This window comes from Ranitomeya imitator, chromosome 6, assembly GCF_032444005.1.
Source record: "Ranitomeya imitator isolate aRanImi1 chromosome 6, aRanImi1.pri, whole genome shotgun sequence".
Taxonomy (NCBI): domain Eukaryota; kingdom Metazoa; phylum Chordata; class Amphibia; order Anura; family Dendrobatidae; genus Ranitomeya; species Ranitomeya imitator.
Window position 1 is genome coordinate 47130099 of NC_091287.1, and position 17187 is coordinate 47147285.

General features: G+C 43.5%; 1 protein-coding gene across 1 annotated transcript in view; it reads left to right on the plus strand.

The window, feature by feature from the left end:
* Positions 1 to 17187, plus strand: part of RAB18 (RAB18, member RAS oncogene family) — a 41798-nt gene that overhangs the window by 16846 nt on the left and 7765 nt on the right. The window contains exons 5-6 of the mRNA XM_069729623.1: positions 7292 to 7410; positions 9244 to 9310. Of these exons, the coding sequence (XP_069585724.1) occupies positions 7292 to 7410; positions 9244 to 9310 (186 nt within the window). The remainder of the gene's footprint in view (positions 1 to 7291; positions 7411 to 9243; positions 9311 to 17187) is intronic.

Consider the following 17187-nt stretch of genomic DNA (forward strand, 5'->3'; position numbering starts at 1 on the left):
GCGCCATTTGACTTTTCAATGCAAAATTGACTGGAATTGAGATGGGACGCCATGTTTCGTTTGGAGAGCCCCTGATGTGCCTAAACATTGAAACCCCCCACAAGTGACACCATTTTGGAAAGTAGACCCCCTAAGGAACTTATCTAGAGGTGTGGTGAGCTCTTTCACCCACCAAGTGCTTCACAGAAGTTTATAATGTAGAACCGTAAAAATAAAAAATCATATTTTTTCACAAAAATTATATTTTCGCCCCCAATTTTTTATTTTTCCAAGGGTAAGAGAAGAAATTGGACCCCAATAGTTGTTGTACAATTTGTCCTAAGTAAGCTGATATCCCATATGTGGGGGTAAACCACTGTTTGGGCGGATGGGAGAGCTCGGAAGGGAAGGAGCGCCGTTTGACTTTTCAATGCAAAATTGACAGGAATTGAGATGGGATGCCATGTTGCGTTTGGAAAGCCACTGATGTGCCTAAACATTGAAACCCCCCACAAGTGACACCATTTTGGAAAGTAGACCCCCTAAGGAACTTATCTAGATGTGTGGTGAGCGCTTTGACCCACCAAGGGCTTCACAGAGGTTTATAATGGAGAGCCGTAAAAATAAAACAAAAATTTTTTCCCACAAAAATTATTTTTTAGCCCCCAGTTTTGTATTTTCCCGAGGGTAACAGGAGAAATTGGACCCAAAAATGTGTTGTCCAATTTGTCCTGAGTGCGCTGATACCCCATATGTGGGCGGAAACCACTGTTTGGGCGCATGGGAGGGCTCGGAAGGGAAGGAGTGCCATTAGAATGCAGACTTAGATGGAATGGTCTGCAGGCGTCACATTGCGTTTGCAGAGCCCCTAATGTACCTAAACAGTAGAAACCCCCCACAAGTGACCCCATATTGGAAACTAGACCCCCCCGGGAACTTATCTAGATGTGTTGTGAGAACTTTGAACCCCAAGTGTTTCACTACAGTTTATAACGCAGAGCCGTAAAAATAAAAAATCTTTTTTTTCCCACAAAAATTATTTTTTAGCCCCCAGTTTTGTATTTTCCCAAGGGTAACAGGAGAAATTGGACCCCAACAGTTGTTGTCCTATTTGTCCTGAGTACGCTGATACCCCATATGTTGGGGTAAACCCCTGTTTGGGCACACGGGTGAGCTCGGAAGGAAAGAAGCACTGTTTTACTTTTTCAACGCAGAATTGGCTGGAATTGAGATCGGACGCCATGTCGCTTTTGGAGAGCCCCTGATGTGCCTAAACAGTGGAAACCCCCCAATTATAACTGAAACCCTAATCCAAACACTCCCCTAACCCTAATTCCAACGGTAACCCTAACCACACCTCTAACCCTGACACACCCCTAACCCTAATCCCAACCCTATTCCCAACTGTAAATGTAATCTAAACCCTAACTGTAACTTTAGCCCCAACCCTAACTGTAGCCCTAACCCTAGCCCTAACCCTAGCCCGAACCCTAGCCCCAACCCTAACCCTAGCCCTAGCCCTAACCCTAGCCCTAACCCTAGCCCTAACCCTAGCCCTAGCCCTAACCCTAACCCTAGCCCTAACCCTAACCCTAGCCCTAGCCCTAGCCCTAACCCTAACCCTAGCCCTAACCCTAGCCCTAACCCTAACCCTAGCCCTAACCCTAGCCCTAATGGGAAAATGGAAATAAATACATTTTTTTATTTTTCCCTAACTAAGGGGGTGATGAAGGGGGGTTTGATTTACTTTTATAGCGGGTTTTTTAGCGGATTTTTATGATTGGCAGCCGTCACACACTGAAAGACGCTTTTTATTGCAAAAAATATTTTTTGCGTTACCACATTTTGAGAGCTATAATTTTTCCATATTTTGGTCCACACAGTCATGTGAGGTCTTGTTTTTTGCGCGACGAGTTGACGTTTTTATTGGTAACATTTTCGGGCACGTGACATTTTTTGATCGCTTTTTATTCCGATTTTTGTGAGACAGAATGACCAAAAACCAGCTATTCATGAATTTCTTTTGGGGGAGGCGTTTATACCGTTCCGCGTTTGGTAAAATTGATAAAGCAGTTTTATTCTTCGGGTCAGTACGATTACAGCGACATCTCATTTATATCATTTTTTTATGTTTTGGCGCTTTTATACGATAAAAACTATTTTATAGAAAAAATAATTATTTTGGCATCGCTTTATTCTCAGGACTATAACTTTTTCATTTTTTTGCTGATGATGCTGTATGGTGGCTCGTTTTTTGCGGGACAAGATGACGCTTTCAGCGGTACCATGGTTATTTATATCTGTCTTTTTGATCACGTGTTATTCCACTTTTTGTTCGGCGGTATGATAATAAAGCGTCGTTTTTTGCCTCGTTTTTTTTTTTTTTTTCTTACGGTGTTTACTGAAGGGGTTAACTAGTGTGCCAGTTTTATAGGGCGAGTCGATACGGATGCGGCGATACTAAATATGTGTACTTTTATTGTTTTTTTTTTTTTTTTTATTTAGATGAAGAAATGTATTTATGGGAATATTTTTTTTTTTTTTTCATTATTTAGGAATATTTTTTTTTAATTTTTTTTAAACATTTGGAAATTTTTTTTTTTACTTTTTTACTTTGTCCCAGGGGGGGACATCACAGATCAGTGATCTGACAGTTTGCACAGCACTCTGTCAGATCACTGATCTGACATGCAGCAGTGCAGGCTTCACAGTGCCTGCTCTGAGCAGGCTCTGTGAAGCCACCTCCCTCCCTGCAGGACCCGGATCCGCGGCCATCTTGGATCCGGGACCTGGAGCAGGGAGGGAGGGCGGCAAGACCCTCGCAGCAACGCGATTACATCGCGTTGCTGCGGGGGTCTCAGGGAAGCCCGCAGGGAGCCCCCTCCCTGCGCGGTGCTTCCCTGCACCGCCGGCACATCGCGATCATCTTTGATCGCGGTGTGCCGGGGGTTAATGTGCCGGGGGCGGTCCGTGACCGCTCCTGGCACATAGTGCCGGATGTCAGCTGCGATAGGCAGCTGACACCCGGCCGCGATCGGCGCCGCTCCCCCCGTGAGCGCTGCCGATCGCATATGACGTACTATTGCGTCCTTGGGAAGTAGGGCCCACCCCCCATGGACGCAATAGTACGTCTGATGGCAGAAAGGGGTTAAAGGGAAGGTGCCATCAAAAAAAAATTTTTTTCAGAAATTGTAAAAATGTAAAGAATTAATGATTACATTTTCTTAAAAAATATTATCATTTGTTTATAATTTAGTAAAATATGAAAAATAATTTGAAAAGTTTTGGAATTTCCACTTTTAAACACTAGGGGGAGCAGCTGCTGAAATTTCAGAAAAACCTAGTGTACAAATAGCTCACATTACAGCACTGCAGTAATTATGGGCGGAGTCTGCTGACCTGTGTGATGTCTCCTCTCCTCCCCTTCTGGGTGTTTGCTAAGGGATTAGAGAGGATGATATTCAGGAACCCAGTGAGAAGCCATTTTGTTGGTGACTGCAGAGTATGGCTGCCGTCACACTAGCAGTATTTGGTCAGTATTTTACCTCAGTATTTGTAAGCCAAAACCAGGAGAGGAACAAATAGAGGAAAAGTATAATAGAAACATGTCACCACTTCTGCATTTATCACCCACTCCTGGTTTTGGCTTACAAATACTGAGGTAAAATACTGACCAAATACTGATAGTGGACGGCAGCCTTATACTGACAAGTAGACAGTCACCAAGGATGGCAGGCAGCAAGGATTCTGGGAGATACGTGGTGGAGGGAGCAGGGTGACAGCAGCACAGAGTATTTCAGGAGAGCAGAGTGCTGGTCTATGGGGGCCCCCTGTTCGGTGCGCGGAGCAGCCAGGGATTGTACATAGAGCGCTGTCTTTTATACACATGGATGGACCGTCTGCTCCACAGAAATCCAGGAAACATTTCTGCGGATTGATGGCCTGGTCTGATCCAGACTTTGCATGCAGACCCCATTCCCCTCCTCAGATCCTGTCTTCCCCATCCTGTCCTGGCGATGTGTGAAAGCGAGGCGACAGGCGAAGTACGGGGTGACGCTAGGAAGGAAATGTAGCCATATAGTAACGATAAAAATGAGACCCCTCTCTTCAGCTGCCTCACCAGCCTTCCCCTGACTACACCTAACTGGAGGTCACGCTGTCCCCTCTATTACCCCAGACCCGCGTGCAGGTGCTCAGCCAGAACCACCATAGAATGGGTCCGCTTTCTGAAGATAATACTGCCATAGTGTTCTCACATAATACCGCCATATAGATCACACATAATACTATCAAATAGATCACACAATACTGTCATACAGTTCTCACATAATACCACCATATAGATCGCACATAATACCGCCAGTGTTCTCACATAATACAGCCATATAGATCACACATAATACCGCCAGTGTTCTCACATAATACCACCATATAGATCACACATAATACTGCCATAGTGTTCTCACATAATACCGCCATATAGATCACACACAATACTATCAAATAGATCACACAATACTGTCATACAGTTCTCACATAATACCACCATATAGATCACACATAATACTGCCAGTGTTCTCACATAATACCGCCATATAGATCACACATATCGCCTGTGTTATCACATAATACCGCCATATAGATCACACACAATACTATCAAATAGATCACACAATACTGTCATACAGTTCTCACATAATACCACCATATAGATCACACATAATACCGCCAGTGTTCTCACATAATACCGCCATATAGATCACACATAATACCGCCAGTGTTCTCACATACCACCATATAGATCACACATAATGCTGCCATAGTGTTCTCACATAATACCGCCATATAGATCACACACAATACTATCAAATAGATCACACAATTCTGTCATACAGTTCTCACATAATACCACCATATAGATCACACATAATACCGCCAGTGTTCTCACATAATACCGCCATATAGATCACACATAATACCGCCAGTGTTCTCACATACCACCATATAGATCACAAATACCGCCAGTGTTCTCACATACCACCATATGCTTCTCACATAATACCGCCATATAGATCACCCATAATGCCGCCACATAGATCTCACATGTATTGTAAATAAAGACTCGGCCAGAATAAAGTCCTTTATTAATCTTTTTTATACCATACCGAACGCATAATCCTCGACTCCCTCATCTCCCACAACAAAAATAATAAACCACAATGGGGAAAGACACGCAGGGGGGAGAGGATTAGATACTGACTGCTGAGCCGTGTATCTAATCCTGTCCTGTGTGATACTGTGCTGCGCCGTGTATCTAATCCTATCTTGTGTGATACTGTACACAGGACTAGATTAGCTACACAGGACAGAGGTAGCAGTGGTATATAAGGGCTGGTAGCAGTGGTATATAGGGACAGGTAGCAGTGGTACATAAGGGCTGGTAGCAGTGGTATATAAGGGCTGGTAGCAGTGGTATATAAGGGCTGGTAGCAGTGGTATATAGGGACAGGTAGCAGTGGTACATAAGGGCTGGTAGCAGTGGTATATAGAAGCAGGTAGCAGTGGTATATAGGGACAGGTAGCAGTGGTATATAGGGACAGGTAGCAGTGGTACATAAGGGCTGGTAGCAGTGGTATATAGAAGCAGGTAGCAGTGGTATATAGGGACAGGTAGCAGTGGTATATAAGGGCAGGTAGCAGTGGTATATAAGGGCAGGTAGCAGTGGTATATAGGGACAGGTAGCAGTGGTATATAAGGGCTGGTAGCAGTGGTATATAGGGGCAGGTAGCAGTGGTATATAGGGGCAGGTAGCAGTGGTATATAGGGGCAGGTAGCAGAGGTATATAGGGGCAGGTAGCAGTGGTATATAGGGGCAGGTAGCAGTGGTATATAGGGGCTGGTAGCAGTGGTATATAGGGGCAGGTAGCAGAGGTATATAGTGGCTGGTAGCAGTGGTATATAGGGGCTAGTAGCAGTGGTATATAGGGGCAGGTAGCAGTGGTATATAGGGGCAGGTAGCAGTGGTATATAGGGGCAGGTAGCAGTGGTATATAGGGGCAGGTAGCAGTGGTATATAGGGGCTGGTAGCAGTGGTATATAGGGGCAGGTAGCAGTGGTATATAGGAGCAGGTAGCAGTGGTATATAGGAGCAGGTAGCAGTGGTATATAGGAACAGGTAGCAGTGGTATATAGGGGCAGGTAGCAGTGGTATATAGGAGCAGGTAGCAGTGGTATATAGGGGCAGGTAGCAGTGGTATATAAGGGCTGGTAGCAGTGGTATATAGGGACAGGTAGCAGTGGTATATAGGGGCAGGTAGCAGTGGTATATAGGAGCAGGTAGCAGTGGTCTATAAGGGCTGGTAGCAGTGGTATATAGGGACAGGTAGCAGTGGTATATAGGGGCTAGTAGCAGTGGTATATAGGGGCAGGTAGCAGTGGTATATAGGGGCAGGTAGCAGTGGTATATAGGAGCAGGTAGCAGTGGTATATAAGGGCTGGTAGCAGTGGTATATAGGGACAGGTAGCAGTGGTAGATGCATAAGAAAATAAAAACTCTGTACTTACCTTCAGTCCTCTCCCAGGAAGTGCTGAGTCATGTTCAGGGCAGAGCAGTGTGACAATCTCCCTGCTCTGCTCTGAACAGGTCGGCAGTGAGCAGTGATTGCAGCCTGTGCTGTAATAATAAGTACAGGCTGCAATCACAGCTCCTGGCTGCAGATACCCCGACCCTCGCTCCCAGCAGCAGCTTCTCCCTGGCAGCTCCTGCTATGATCGCACACACTGAGCTGTGTGTGCGATGACAGAGGAAAATAAAAAACAAAATGGCCGCGATCTCCTCTCACAGCTGTGACGTAGCAGCCCAGTGGGCGTGCCCAAGTCACAGCTGAGAGGCAGGAGGAGCGGTCGGTGCCCGACTGTTGGCTCCTATGCCCATGGCTGCCGTAAGTGAGGTGTGCAATTGTCGTGTCCAGACACTTACACCCACACTAATGAAAATGGCGGCCTCCAGTGGCAAAAGTAAAAATGAATAAATAAAAAAGTATTAAAGTAGTACATTTACTTTTGTATTAAAAATAATTGATTATATAATCAATAATTATTAATACAAAAACTAAAATCACGGCACCCTCCCTTTAAATCAGAATTAATTTCTTTAAAATTAATCTTGACTTTATTTTGTTGGTTAAATATAACTGACAGATTGATTAGGATGTATAATCCATATTTGTCTGCAATAAAATACATAATACTTTTTATACTGTATGATAGTAAATTGACCTGCTTTGATTTATACCCGTTTTGTCTTTTTAGTATATGACGTCACGAGAAGAGACACATTTGTGAAGCTGGACAACTGGTTAAACGAGCTGGAGACATATTGCACAAGAAATGACATAGTTAAAATGCTCGTTGGAAACAAGATAGACAAGGTGACGCGTAAGACGGATATAAAATCCTGAAAAATGTAGATATTTAGGCTATGTGCACACTTTCTGGACTTTTCGCAGCAAAAACGCTTAAAAAACGCATACATTAAACATCCCGTCATTTTTAGTGCATTCTGCAATTTTTGTGCACATGTTGCATTTTTTCCGCAATAAAAACGTATCACGGAAAAAAATGCAGCATGTTCATTAATTTTGCAGATTTTTCACAGGTTTCCCGCTATTTAATGCATTGGGAAGCTCCGGGGAAAAAAAGAAAAAAAAACGCGAAAAATCCGCACAGAAAACGCGATAAAAACGCATGCTTATTTCCTGCAGAAAAAGTCCGGTTTTGTTCAGGAAATTTCTGCAAAGAATCCTGACGTGTGCACATAGCCTTAGACAAAAAGTTTCACCAGGACAATTGCTTAAAAGGTAGAACTCCACAAAAAAATGTTCTGAATATTACTAATAGAAGGTGTAAAGATCTTACCCAAGATCTCATGGTAACGAGCACAATCGGGTTCATAGGACTAGTGGGGGTGTGACGTCAGCAGCACTGAGCGTGATAGGATGTGTCTGAGTGGAAGCACATCCTAAGTTATACTTCCAGAAAAATGCAAAAAAAAAAAAATTATTTTTTGTGCCATTATAAAAATACTCAAAATATTAAACTCTTTGATACCATATGTGAAGATAATGTCATAGAAATATACAACTTGTCCTGCAAAATAAAGGCTTTAGAAAGAAGGACAAAGTTTTGGCTGACGGATTGCTAGAAGGCAAAACAATAAAATCTCTGGCTACTTAAGGGGTTGTCTATTATTGATGTATTGATGCCCTATCAATAGGATCAGTCATCAGTATGAGATCAGTGGGGCTTCGGTAGCCCCAGCAATCAGCTGTTATCAGCTCTGGCGACAGTCGATTTTTAAGCAGTGAACAGAGCAGAATGCCACATCCCCTTATGCCGTAGTGACAACTGCTGGGTCCTGCCAATCAATTCCTATTTGCTTCAATAGCAGCTGATCTGCAGGTCCCCAAAGCAGCACCCACCCTACAAACGGGTCTCTGTGGTTCTGGCTCAGTTCACTGCTTAAATCCACAGCTACTAACAGTTGATCAGTGGGGGTGCAGATATTGATGACCTGTCTTCAGGATGGATCACTAATACACGTAGTGCATGTTTTAAGGGTTTTTAAGGACCTCTCATGTGCTCAAAATAAGAACTAGTTAAACAGAGATTTGCAATTCTTCTGTTTTGTGCTACGTTCCGATTGAAGAGATATTCACATTTGTTGCTTTTGGAGCGCACTATGTGAAATCTCTGCTTTGCAGTCCAACTGGGAGTTTCGTCAGTCTTCTCTGGGGACATGCGCTTTCACTCCCTCCCTCCCATACACTGCCAATCACAGCTCAGCAGCATCTGAGACTGATCGACTGCTAGATCAGCTGCTGAGCTATAATTGGCAGTGGCTGGGAAGGAGGGATGAAGGCTCACGCCCCCAAGAAAACTCTGAAGAAACGCCCAGTTGTTCTTCAAAGCAGAGATTTCACATAGTGCGCTCCAGAAGAAACAAGTGTTAATATCTCTGCAATGGAATAAGATGCATACATATAAAAAATACAGCGTAAAAAAGATATCCGTAGTAGAATCAGGAGAGTTCAGGTTTTTTTTACAAGGTATTTAACACAATTTTTTTTTTTTTTTTAGCAAGAGACAGGTCATCTTTAAGGCCAAAATTTACTCCACCATTAATTGGGTTAATGGGACGCATCCAAACACATTTTGTATTTTGTGTCCTGCGTTGCTAATATTACTTTTTTTTCGTCCTGCAGGATAACCGAGAAGTCGACCGAAACGAAGGTCTCAAGTTTGCACGAAAGCATTCAATGTTGTTCATAGGTATGAAAAGTGTGATTTTTCTTATGTTGAACCAGCTTTTACCTTCTCTCAGCCTTAAACGCAACCTGTCACCCCAAAAATCGAAGATGAGCTGCGGCCACCGGCATCAGGGGCTTGTCTACAGCATTCTGTAATGTAAGCCCCCGATGTATCCTGAAAGATGAGAAAAAGAGGTTAGATTATACTCACCCAGGAGCGGTCCCTCTGCGGTCCAATGGGCGTCGCGGTCCGGTCCGGGGCCTCCTATCTTCATACGATGACGTCCTCTTCTTGTATTCATGCTGCGGGTCAGGCGCAGGCGTACTTTGTCTGCCCTGTTGAGGGCGCGCACTAACCACGTCACCGCGCCCTCTGACCTGAGCGTCACTGCTGAAGACGGAGCGGCGCCCGGAACGGGGAGCAGGTGACTTTCGCACAGCGCTCCCCCCTCCCCATTATACTCACCTGCTCCTGGCGCGGTCCCTGCACGTCTGTTCCCCAGCGCCGGAGCTTCTTCCTATGGGAGATGGAGCAGCATATTCATCACTGTAATGAGCGGTACCATGTGACCGCTCAGTACAGGAAGTAGCTGCCGGTGCCGGGGAAAAGACCTGCAGGGGTCGTGCCAGGAGTAGGTGAGTATAATTAGAGAGCCCACGCTCTCCCTCCCCTGCTGACCCCTGGGTATGACTCGAGTATAAGCCGAGAGGGGGACATTCAGCCCCCAAAAAATGGGCTGAAAATCTCGGCTTATACTCGAATATATACGGTATCCTAACAGCTAAATTCTACAAAGAAAGAAAGCTGATAAAAAAAAAAAAAAAAACAACAAACATACATAACAAAAGATGTATATTCAATGTTCAGCCCTGAACGAGGGTCTTCATCAGGTGTGATACAAAAGGGTTAAACGTCCTGTTTTGTTTTTGCGTATAAAAGCAGCGTAATGCCAGCCCGTGCGGTTGGTGGGAGAGCTGGTTTCGGCAGAAACCTTCCAGTATTTTTGGACCAGTTGGGCTTTACTGTTCCTGGTATCTGATTCATCCTCTGCTCCTGAGATCTTTGACTCTAAAACCTTTAAGTCATGGACGAGACAGGAAACAGTCTGTGTCTGAGACCGCAGCGTCTCGCTCTTCATTTGATCTTCTCTGCCGCTTTATTTAACCACATCTTAGAAGAGAAGCAATATGGTATTGATTGTGCTTGTACAACATGCGAATAACTGGTTACACGTATCGCTGCCTACAGCTCCTCCGAGACATTACTTGTATCTCTCCCCATAATAGATTTGACACATTGTAACTTCACCTGTTCCAAAAATGGAATCATTTCCTGATGATCTGATATCCTTTGCCCTTGAGCTGTGCTGGCTCGCTGCACGGCTCCACGCCGAGTTAAGGATCCGCTCCACGTCTGTTGTGGTGGCCTCGATTATTGGTCAATAGCTGGGATTCATTTCCTATGAGTAACGCCAGGTTGCTTTTTTTTATGTACAGTCTTCTGTTAAACTATTTTGCCAATGCAATATGCTGGCTTCCATTAACTTGGATTTTCTTGGGTGATGGCTGTGGCTGGCGCTGCAGCACTGTAGCTCTAGGTCTGATGTGCTGGGCGACATCGGCATAAGGTTGGCATGCACCGATCTTGTTCTTGTAGGCTTCCTCCAGGTGCTACAACCTTCTCTTGCAATCTGAATATGTCATTTGGCTAAAGAAGAAAAGGAATGGAATATTGTAAGTGACTGCAATCCCTGGCAAAAATTATGGAATCACCGGCCTTGGAGGATGTTCATTCAGTTTTTAATTTGGTAGAAAAAAAAGCAAATCACAGACATGGCACAAAACTAAAGTAATTATGGAATCATGAAAAACGAACAAACACACCAAAACATCACTAGTATTTTGTTGCACCACCTCTGGCTTTTATAACAGCTTGCAGTCTCCGAGGCCTGGACTTAATGAGTGTCACACAGGACTCTTCATCAATCTGGCTCCAACTTTCTCTGATTGCTGTGGCCAGATCAGCTTTGCAGGTTGGAGCCTTGTCATGGACCATGTTCTTCAACTTCCACCAAAGATTTTCCATTGGATTTAGATCCGGACTATTTGCAGGCCATGACATTGACCTTATGTGTTTTTTTTCAAGGAATGTTTGCACAGTTTTTGCTCTATGGCAGGATGCATTATCATCTTGCAAAATGATTTCATCATCCCCAAACATCCTTTCAATTGATGGGATAAGAAAAGTGTCCAAAATATCAACATAAACCTGTGCATTTATTGAAGATGTAATGACAGCCAACTCCCCAGTGCCTTTACCCGACATGTAGCCCCATATCATCAATGACTGTGGAAATCTGCATGTTCTCTTCAGGCAGTCATCTTTATAAATCTCATTGGAACGGCACCAAACAAAAGATCCAGAATCATCACCTTGCCGAATGCAGATTCGCGATTCATCACTGATTATGACTTTCATCCAATCATCCACAGTCCATAATTGCTTTTCCTTAGCCCATTGTAACCTTGTTTTTTTCGGTTTAGGTGTTAAAGGGAACCTGTCACCCCGTTTTTTCAAGAAGAGCTAAAAATAGCGTTAAATAGGGGCAGAGCTGGGCTTTACATTAGTGTATTTTGGAGCCTTTATTCCCCACCTATGCTGCCGAAATACCTTTGTAAAGTCGCCGTTTTGGGCTGTCACTCACGCTGGTCAGGTCATATGGGCGTGGTGACAGCGCTGTTTCTCCCCCAGATCTCCGTTGGTGGCGTAGTGGTGTGCGCATGTCCAAGTGGCGAATCCACTGCGCAGCTTCAAGGAAAATAGCGCGATCTGCGCTATTCAGCCGTTTATCGGTGGGCGCGGCCATCTTTGTGAGGCCGTGCGTGCGCAGATGGTTCTTTCAGCTTCCTGGGGCTTCAGGAAAATGGCCGCGGGATGCCGCGCGTGCGCAGATGGAGATCGCGGTGGCCATTTTCCTGCAGCCGAGATGCGAACTCGGCTTCAGGAAAATGGCCGTCGAGACTTTACAAAGGTATTTCGGCAGCATAGGTGGGGAATAAAGGCTCCAAAATACACTAATGTAAAGCCCAGCTCTGCCCCTATTTAACGCTATTTTTAGCTCTTCTTGAAAAAACGGGGTGACAGGTTCCCTTTAATGATGGCTTTCGTTTAGCTTTTCTGTATGTAAATCCCGTTTCCTTTAGGCAGTTTCTTACAGTTCGGTCACAGACGTTGACTCCAGTTTCTTCCCATTCGTTCCTCTTTTGCTTTGTTGTGCATTTCCTGTTTTGGAGACATATTGCTTTAAGTTTCCCGTCTTGACGCTTTGATGTCTTCCTTGATCTACCAGTATGTTTGCCTTTAACAACCTTCCCATGTTGTTTGTATTTGGTCCAGATTTTAGACACAGCTGACTGTGAACAACCAACATCTTTTTCAACATTGTGTGACGATTTACCCTCTTTTAAGGGTTTGATAATCCTCTCCTTTGTTTCAATTGACATCTCATGTTGGAGCCATGATTCATGTCAGTCCACTTGGTGCAACAGCTCTCCAAGGTGTGATCACTCCTTATTATATGCAGAATAACGAGCAGATCTAATTTGATGATGGTGTTAGTTTTGGGAATTAAAATTTACAGGGTGATTCTATAATTTTTTCCCTCATAATTGAGTGACTCCATCATTTTTACCCTATCCTTGGTTAAAACTAGTACCGTAACCATTACTGACTGCCACATTTTTTGTTCTTGATTTCTTTTAGTGTTTCTTAAAGCCAGAAAGTTGCCATTTGAGATGACTTTAGTTTTGTGCCATGTCTGTGATCTGCTTTTTTTTCTATAAAACTAAACAACTGAATGAACATCCTCCAAGGCCGGTGATTCCATAATTTTTGCCAGGGGTTGTGTAACATTCAGTTCAGAAGCAAGACCCAAACACCGTAGCCACTTAAAGACCTCAACCACCATCATCCATTAATTAGTTATATTTAATGGTTATCTATGGGTCTCTAATGCATCCATCATAGCTTCCACTTAACCCCCTAAACGGGTTCTTCAGCCTTGAGGTACAAGTGTGTGGTTACTCGTTGTGACTGCAGACTTGTGGATTCTCATATTTGCTCTCGTTTTGAGGATTCTCCGGTGCCTGGAGCGGGCGGCTCTGTGACTGCAATGATGTAGTTTACATACTTGCTGTCTAATCTACCGGACCTGGCCTCGCTCTATACACTTCCATTGAACCAGGTCACGCATGTCTAGTCGGCACGTAACGTCATGTATGCAAATCGCGTACATCGGAGTTCCTGGCAGTGCGCAATGTGAGGATTCACAAATCTGTAATCACATAGTGTCTGCAGATTTGTAGCCTAAGGCCAGACAATACCTTCAACTCAAAATGATATATACAGGCGCTTCTCACTAAATTTGAAGATCAAAAAGTTAATTTATTTCAGTTCTTCATTAAAAAAAAGTGAAACTCCTATATTATATAGTCATAATCATCAACATTAACAGAAATAAACACTTGAAATTCATCACTCTGTTTGTAATGACTCATATAGTCATTACAAACAGTGATGTATTTCACGTGTTTTTCTGTTAATGTTGATGATTATGGCTCTATATAATATAGGAGTTTCACTTTTTGTATTGAAGAACTGAAATCAATTAACTTTTTGATGATATTCTAATTTAGTGAGAAGCACCTTTAAATATATTCTAAATGTAAATTAAAAATCTATAATAAAAGGAAAATAAAAAAGCAGACGTTTCTTTTTATTCTAACTTTTTGATGATATTCTAATTTTGTGAGAATCACCTGTAGGTACTTGCGAGGGTGACTGTGTGAAGAGCTGAGCTTCGTCAGCACACAGCTGATGCAGGCTAAATTAAATAAAATAAAAACGTTACTGGTCTCAGAAAATGTCGACACAATCAAATAAATTTTTTAGTTTTTTTTTACGAACGTCATAAAAAAAAAAAAAAAATTTCACCATCTAAAAAAAAAGTCTGCACGGTTGGTATCGCCATAATCGTACTAACAGGAAGGATCATATTGCCAAGTCATTTTTACCTTATGTAAATTATTGCAAAGCATTTATTTTTTTTTCTTCCCAATTGGAATTTTTATTTTTTAACTTTCAAGTACATTTTATTGTAATCTGAATGGTGTTATTCAAAACTACAGCTCGTCCCGCAAAACAATAAACCTTATAGGGCTTTGAGAATGGAAAAATGAAAAAGTTATGACTTTTAAAGAAGATGAGAAAAATTTCAAACATCAAAACAAAAATGTTCCATTCTGTAAAATGTTAATGACACCGTCAATATTCATTTTTGCACTTTAATTTTTTTCCACCCCTTTAAAGAGCGATTCCTTTTTTTATTTTACTTTTGCATGGAGACCTGTAGCTTTTATTGGTACCATTTAGGCAGACATGACATTTTAATTGCTTTTTATTGCAGTTTATTTTTGGAGATAGTGGGTGGAGCTGCTAGACTGAAAAATGCCAATTTCTGTGTTTTTAGGTCTTTTTTTCTTTACATCGTTTACCTTATGGGCTAAATACTTTTAGGGTATGTTTCCACGGTCCGAATTGGCCGTTCTTTGGACGCAACTCCCTCCAAAGCGCTGCCGGCTTTTGTACCTGCGGTGATTCCGCCTGTGTTCATTGAACCATACGGAATCACCGTATCCTATACATAGACTGTGATATTTATCTTGCAGAGACTGAGCTTCTCCGAGAGATAAATAAACATACTGCAGTCTAGAAAGACGCGACGCATGTCTGGTTGCGCAGGGATGCCGGAGGCGTCCCTGCACGCATAGTGGAGATGGGATTTCATAAAATCCCCTCCACTATGCTGTAACATCTGGACGCTGCGGGTGTACGCAGCATTCAATCCGCAGCGAATACTGAACTTGGAAACATAACCTTACAGGATTACCAAGATGAGTGCAATGGGGACCTTCAGTAGGCCTCCAGCTGATGTGATAATCCTTCAGTAGCCCATTGGGTCAGGGGTCGAGGTTGGATGTGGAAGGAGCAAAGGGCACCCAAACACCACATAAACAACTGGGTCAGACATGGTGCCGGCTGTTTTATAACAGCCGGTGCCTGCCCTTAATGGAGTGGGTGCAACTCCAGAGTCTGCTCTATATACCCACACCTGACGTGGGTAGTACTTGTATGCCACTTGTCAGGAAGAGTTTATGTGCTTATTGTGTCCTATCTACATCTCATGCAATTAGAAAATCACCAACTGGTCCTTAGGTCCTACTGGTCCGCTTGGGTCCTACTCGCACTGTATCTACAGTCCATTCAGGACTTCCACCAAAATTCCCTTAAGAACAGGATTTAGACAAACCCCAGCTGGGGCCATGGCATTCATCGTTTCCAGCTGGGGTATAAGAAGTAATGTTTCTCTTTGTGGAGAGTGCTAAGCCTGGCATGCCAGTGAGGAGACTTCTAAGCCATGCATTCTCCTCTGGGAAATTGACACAGAAATGTAGCACACTATCTTTCTGTGCCCATGAAAAAAAGACACGCTGTAAAAAAAAAAAAGTTTGTTTAAACTTTGCTCTTGTCAAATCAGTTGGGGGTCCCTTAGGAATATTCAGGCAGAACCTTTAATGCACTGTAGGATCGCCGTGTGAACAGGGCCTTGCAAGCAGTTTACACAAGTTTCTTAAACTCCAAAAAAGTTACAGATTGAGCGAAAACTTCCAAAACGTTGCAAATTATGCAATATTTTTTAATCTAAAGTTGAAAAAGATAGGGTGGTGTATCCAACAACATCAAGACATGATTATTATGCAGGGCGTCAGAAAACGTCGTACATTTTAGCGCAAATCTGCTCATAAGGCCGGGGTCACACTTGCGAGTTCAATGTAAGAAACTCGCACATCAAGTACCGGCACTGCGGTCGGGACTGGAGCGTGCGGCTGCATAGAAATACATGCAGCCGCACGCGCCGGTTCCGACTGTCGGCGGCAGTTCCGGGTGTTGATACGAGAGACTCGCGTGAGTTTCTCGCATTGCACTCACAAGTGTGACCTTGGCCTAAGAGCTGTGATTTTCTGACTTTAGAACAGTAAAAACTGTTCCAAAGCCTTTTAATAAATGTGGCATGATTTACTCCAGTATATAAGACGCCAATCTTTATAGGATTGTCCCGGCTTGAGGTTCAGGTCTGCAGTTGTTCTATGTGACTGCGGGCTTGTGGATCCTCAAAGCACGCACACTGTACACTGTTTGGATTCTCCTCAGTGGGCTGCCATGTGACCGCAATATTGCGTTTTGCATTCATGCAGTTACGTGCCCATTAGACGTGCGCAAACTCGCTCAATATAAGTGAAGGCGGCTACGCCTAGTTGAAATGTAGGCAGGAAATATGCAAATCGCATACTTGCGTACAAATGACAGATGCAGATTCTTGACCTTGTGCACTGTGCACATTGTGAGGATTTGCAAGCCTGCAGTCACATAGTGCAGACTTTATCCACAAGCTTGGACAACTCCTTTAATAAATCTGTCTATCCACGCCCAAGCTCCTTTTCTGTCCTCCCTTTTGGCTCCATTTCTCTCTGGACGTATGGAGTGAGTTGACCAGGTTTACGATTTTGCGTTACTCGTGTCATGAGGTGCTTACGCCAAATATGCCTGGTGGTTGTGACGTGAATTGCAGCCTGACAAGGGTTTTTCCAGCAGGTCACGAATGTGAATTGCATTTGTAAGGGTGGACACGTCCGTATGGCTACCCATATAGACGCACCCTCAGCTTTATATGTATGCTGCCCATGGAGAAGGTGTCTGGCTAAATTGAGATCTAAAAAAAAGTGAAGTCCTCAGTGGTTTCTAATACACACCATGAGAGCCTTCTACTCGCTTTAACTCCA